The 6,235-nt window shown below is 33.6% G+C and overlaps 1 protein-coding gene across 2 annotated transcripts; it reads left to right on the forward strand.

Moving 5' to 3' along the window:
* The first annotated feature begins 2,423 nt into the window (after positions 1-2,423).
* Positions 2,424-5,712, forward strand: LOC142533576 (GDSL esterase/lipase At1g28580-like). Of its 2 annotated transcripts, none has more exons than XM_075640403.1 (5): positions 2,424-2,769; positions 2,881-3,099; positions 4,384-4,532; positions 4,617-4,896; positions 5,346-5,712. In XM_075640403.1, the coding sequence occupies exons 1-5, from the start codon at positions 2,511-2,513 to the stop codon at positions 5,603-5,605; spliced, it is 1,167 nt and encodes a 388-aa protein (XP_075496518.1). In that variant the 5' UTR covers positions 2,424-2,510; the 3' UTR covers positions 5,606-5,712. The 2 variants fall into 2 exon arrangements, with proteins under 2 accessions (XP_075496518.1, XP_075496524.1); XM_075640409.1 differs by having other exon boundaries at positions 2,508-2,769; positions 2,910-3,099.
* Positions 5,713-6,235: the final 523 nt, after the last annotated feature.

Here is a 6,235-nt window from a genome sequence, read left to right on the forward strand (position 1 = left end):
TTCTCAAAGGCCTGGAATTGATTACGAAGAAACGTATTCTCCCGTGATGGATGCAATTATGTTTCGGTATTTGATTAGCTTGGCGGTATCTGAAAATTTAGAAATGCGTCTTATTGATGTTGTTACAGCTTACTTATATGGATCACTTGATAGTAATATATATATGAAAATCCCTGAATGATTTAAGATGCCTGAAGCACAAAGTTCAAAAACCCAGAGAATGTTATTCTGTGAAATTACAAAGATCATTATATGGGTTAAAGCAATCTGGTCGAATGTGGTATAATCGACTAAGTGATCACTTGATGAAAAAGGGATATGTAAATAATTCAATGTGCCCTTGTGTTTTCATTAAGAAAACAACATCCGGATGCGTAATTATTGCTGTATATGTTGATGATTTAAACATCATTGGAACGAATAAAGAAATTCAAGAAGTTGTGTCATACTTGAAGGAAGAATTTGAAATGAAGGATCTTGGAAAAACCAAGTATTGTCTGGGTTTACAAATTGAACAAAAAGAATGTGGAATGTTTGTTCACCAGACAAATTATACAGAAAAGATCCTTAAACGTTTTAATATGGATAAATCAAATCCTTTAAGTACTCCAATGGTTGTTAGATCATTAAACATAGAAAAGGATCCATTCCGTCCATGTGAAGATGATGAAGATATTCTTGGTCCAGAAGTACCATATCTAAGTGCTATCGGTGCCCTTATGTATCTTACAAATTGTACAAGGCCTGATATATCTTTTGCCGTAAATTTGTTGGCAAAATTTAGCACATATCCAACAAAGAGACACTGGAACGGAATTAAACATATATTCCGTTATCTACGAGGAACGACAGACTTGAGACTTTTATATTCAAAAGATGCTAATCCAAGTATAATTGGTTATGCCGATACTGGATACTTATCTGATCCACACAAGGCACGTTCCCAAACTGGATATGAATTTACTCGTGGAGGCACTGCAATTTCTTGGCGTTCACAGAAACAAACGCTCGTAACAACTTCATCAAATCATGCCGAGATTATTGCACTACATGAAGCAAGCCGTGAATGTGTGTGGTTAAAATCAATGACCCAACATATCCAAATCTCATGCGGATTATCATTCGACGAGAAGCCTGTGATACTATATGAAGATAATGCTTCATGTGTTGCTCAAATGAAAGAGAGATACATAAAAAGCGACAGAACTAAACATATTCCTCCTAAGTTCTTCGCATTCACCAAAGAGCTAGAGAAGAATAAATGTATTGATGTTCGTCACATTCAATCAAGTGAAAACTCATCAGATCTCTTCACAAAGGCACTTCCTACGTCAATATTCAGAAAGCACATATATAATATTGGGATGCGCAATCTACGAAATTTGTGAAGAATTGTTCGTGTCAACATGAGGGGGGGGAGTTTACGTGACTGCACTCTTTTTCCCTTACTATGGTTTTTCTCCCAATGGGTTTTTCCTAGTAAGGTTTTTAACGAGGCAGTACAAAAACACGTAATGAAGACATCATCGTATCATGATCATCATCACAAGGGGGAGTGTTGAAAATAATATATTTAAATGTTGAAAAATAATATTTAAAATGTGTGTATTGAATATTTGAATGTTGAAAATAAGAGTTGTAAATATTGAAAATTACTCTGTGATGATGTAGGTAATGATATATTTTATTTTTGGATTATTTGTAAAGAAATTCTATAAATAGCCTCACCATTTGTGAAGAAATTCACAATTGAGTAGAGAGAAAAATATAATAAAGAATGAAGACAAAAGACATGTAGCATTCTTGGTCATTTTTGTATATTGATGTGTACAAAGTCGAACATTGTTTATGACTTGATATCGGCGGGATTTCGACTTTATAAAGCACTCATCCTCGACGTCGAAGAAGAACTAAATTGGTGAAATCTTGCCTTGCATTCATAGGTTGGTTCTCGAGCACACTTCATTGACATATTATCAAGTCGTTTCTTAGCACACTCTTAGAATTAAACTACAATTTCCGTATTCAAGCCAACGCTACTTAGATTTTGGAGTAAATCTCTTGTGAGACGGTCTCACGAATCTTTATATATGAGACGGATCAACACTACCGATATTCACAATAAAAATTAATATTCTTAGCATAAAAAATAATAGTCTTAGCATAAAAAGTAATATTTTTTCATGACTGATCCAAATAAGAAATCCATCTAATAAAATACGATCCGTGAGACCGTCTCATGTGAATTTTTTTCTAGACTCTGACTGACTAACAACTACGAATGTTCATTAAAATAATTGCCGATTCGTCTTATTATCCCACATTTAAAATAAAATAAAATAACGATATTAAATTCAATTATTAAACATTTTTTTAAGTTTAAAGTCACAATCAATTAATTAAAATGAAATATAAAAATATTGGGAAAGAGACGTGTTTTGCACAGAATCTTCGTGTTCCCATTCAAACTTGCTACTGCCTCAGGTGGAATCAATGTTACAGAGAGAGTGATGGCTCCTCCAGCAACAGCTGCGTTAGGATATGCGATTTTCTTCATTTTACTCACATCGGCAATCTGCCCAGTGGCCACCGGATGCTTCGAATCCATAATCAGCTTCGGCGATTCGCTCGCTGACACAGGAAATCTGCTCCGCCTCTCCCAATCAAGTGTTGTCAAGCCCCGATGCTCCCGGATTCCCTACGGAGAAACTTTCTTCCACCGACCAACCGGACGCTACTCCGATGGTCGTCTCGTCGTTGATTTTCTCGGTATGTTCGATTATATTTATAGCGTTTGGAGTATGAGGATAATTAGTACCAATTGCCACAAGTGAATTCCCCTAATTTCACGTGAATTTCTTTTTTGTTTTTGGTTAATAGCTGAGAGCTTTGGGCTTCCTCTATTGCAGCCGAGTGTTGGCGGAGAAAATTCTAACCTGAGCGGCCAAAGTTTTGAAAAAGGGGTGAATTTTGCGGTGGCCGGAGCTACTGCGCTGGATCACGAGTATCTGGAGGCGAGAGGGATTTATAATCCGCTGACGAACGCGTCTCTGGGAGTTCAAATGGATTGGCTCAAACGATTTTTGGGAACACGTCAAGGTAACCCTGCTTTTACAATTTTCTCTTGATTTGTATGCCGTTGACGTGAAAATCATGGGATTGGTTTGGACTCGATATGTTATCCGAAAAAATAATCAGATTTGAGTGATCCAAAAATATTAATTTTTTATAAAATAAAATAAATATTACTTATATTTTTATATTTTTTTAAAAAAAAAATTATTATATATTTATATCTTAAATTTTCAACATTTAATATTTATTTTATATTTTTTTTATTTTGTTGAACAATTATTTGTTTGATTTAATAAATGTAATTGTAATTTTTTACGATTAGATTTTAAAAAAATTTAAATTATGTGCGAGAGAATTTGTTATTATTGGTTTAAATTAAAATATTATTATTTAATTATTTTAAAAAAATAAAAATCGGATTGAGTAGAGTTGGAGTTGAGAATTTTCGAGTTAATTCAACTTGAACATACTTTTAATACTACCATGCATCAACCCAACACGAATCCATTTGAATTGATACGCTGATCATATATTATATTATAATATATTATATTATATAATCGTTATACTCACTATATATATAAATAAAGAGCCTCTTTGTGGTAACTTGTCCGGACAAAAATTGGATTTTTTTTACTGTTCGCTGTAAAAATAAAAATAATCTCTGAGTTTATGGAAACCGAGGGAGTTTTGTATTTCTACCGTAACACATCATCTTGGAGGATGTGGTTAGGTTTTAGTCAAGTGGTGTAACATTGTATTTTTTTAAAAAAAAGAAAAATTTTGTCCGCCTTGATAATGGTAAGCAAGGCGGACCTTTTAGAAGTGTTCAGAAACTGTACCAAAGCGAATCAAATTGTTAAATTATATCAAACTGCACGGTTCGGATCAGTTTTTAGTCAATCACGATTTAGATCGGTTTTCAAATCATCAAAACCCAAAAATTAGTTTGGTTCAAATTTTGGATAAAAATAAATTGAACCATGCTATCCAAACTGAATACACTAATATAAAAAAATTATTTAATTGTTTTTGTTAATTTTGTGTGATTTTTTTAAAATATAGAAATATATTGTTTGATTTTTAGTTTGCATTCAATTATGAACCAGCATCGTAACAGTATAATTATATCGATAACTTATTGACAATAGATATTAGCAAAAATAAAAATAAACATATCCCTACAAGCTCGTGTTTTTTATATGCCAAGACCGTTGTTCAAAATCGAATACATATGTACGAACAACTTACAGAACGATGTAACCTTTACTCAAATTATTTGTAATGCTCACCTGTTTTCTTACATAGATGGTAAAAGATATGTTCAGAAATCTCTCATTCTTTTGGGAGAGATAGGAGGCAACGATTACAATCATGCACTCACCCTCGGAATGAACCTCGAAGTGCTTCAATCACTTGTACCCACTGTTGTTGAATACATTGGATCAACACTTGTGGTACGCTCGATTGAACCACGGATATTACTTAGTGGAAAAAAAAAATCTGTATTTGATCAATCTTACACAACTTGTATTTCACAGGAACTAATAAAGCTTGGTGCTGAGACAATGTTAGTTCCTGGAAATTTTCCCATCGGCTGCGCTCCTGTGCATCTCACACAGTTTAAATCAGATGATGAAACTGATTATTATGATCCCCAAACAGGATGCATTAACTGGTTGAACGAGTTTTCGAGATACCATAATGGTTTGCTGGAGAAGGAACTGAACCGCATACGAGAGCTCCATCCTCGCATTTCCATAATATATGCAGACTACTACAATGCCGCTATGCAGTTTTTTATTTCCCCGAACGAGTTTGGTACTTTTCAAACTTCTATTTTTTGCATTTACTAAATTTTTTGTCCAGTAAGATGGGAACAGAAATCTAAAAGATTAGTTTACGAGATAGAATTGTTTTGGAAACTTGCAAGTCACTGCATAGTTATTTATGCGGTCTTTGTTCACTACTCGTCCATGAAAGAATGCTCAATACAGCCCACTTTGAACTTGCACTCATCTATCAATATTCATGATGCATCCTAATTCAGCCTAGAATGAGAATGCGAACCTTACCTTACGGTATTGTCAACTTTAACATGATGAGTTAACCTTTTTTAAGATCTTCCTTTCTACAACGTCGATTCGTTGAGAACCTTGGTCCTTAGTTTAAGCCATAAGCTCGAGATAGGAGGCTCCCAATATTATTACTTATTTCACATTGTTACATTAGGAAAGCAACCCTAGCTATATATGGTACTGTTGATGCAGGATTTGGAAAGGGATCAGTCCTTAGCGCATGCTGCGGTGGGGGAGGACTGTATAACTACAACGTTTCGGTATTATGTAGCTTCCCTTCGGCAACATGTTGTGAAGATCCTTCTCTGTATGTCAGTTGGGATGGCGTACACTTAACGGAGGCGGCATACAGATTCTTGGCTCAAGGTTTGCTTGAAGGCAACTACACTGTTCCTCAACTCTCAACAATTTGTTCTCCTTCATCCCGAATTCCTGGATTTTACGAATTCTGACAACATTCGTTTTCTATTTCTGTCTTGTCTATCGTAAAGATTTTAATGTTGAGAGTGGAGTATGTTTGTGAAACACGATTTTTAATAATTTTTAATAATTTTACATGGATATAGATGACAAATTGCTCGGAAGTTGGAAGTATCTAAAGTTTCTATTTTAGTCTAAAAAGAAATTGTAACTATAGTAAGTAGTAGCGGGAAAATTTGCGAAATAACCTCGGTCAACTATTTATTTAAGAAATACACATGATGAGGTCATTTTTTTAATTAAATAGTTGACCGAGATTAAAAACCAAAATACCTCCTATAGTAGCTCGGTCGCATGTAATGTTGTCTCAATAATTTAATTGCGCAAGTTTGCATGCTTTTTTAAATAAATGTTACAAAGTTTTAAAAACAATTAAACAAATATTAAAGAAACAAAAACTTTAAAAAGATGATATAAAGTAGGTCTTGATAGATATAGAAGTTGATACACCAACTATCATAAATGACTCAAATTGTAGATGGTTGAATTATAAAGTCAAATTTACACTTGAACTCTCTTGTTAAAATCAATGAGTTAGAAATTTTTTTAAAAAAATATATTAATTTATTAAAAACTTATATTTAAGACAAATGATTATCTTA

This window comes from Primulina tabacum, chromosome 2 (genome assembly GCF_025594145.1).
Source record: "Primulina tabacum isolate GXHZ01 chromosome 2, ASM2559414v2, whole genome shotgun sequence".
NCBI lineage: Eukaryota > Viridiplantae > Streptophyta > Magnoliopsida > Lamiales > Gesneriaceae > Primulina > Primulina tabacum.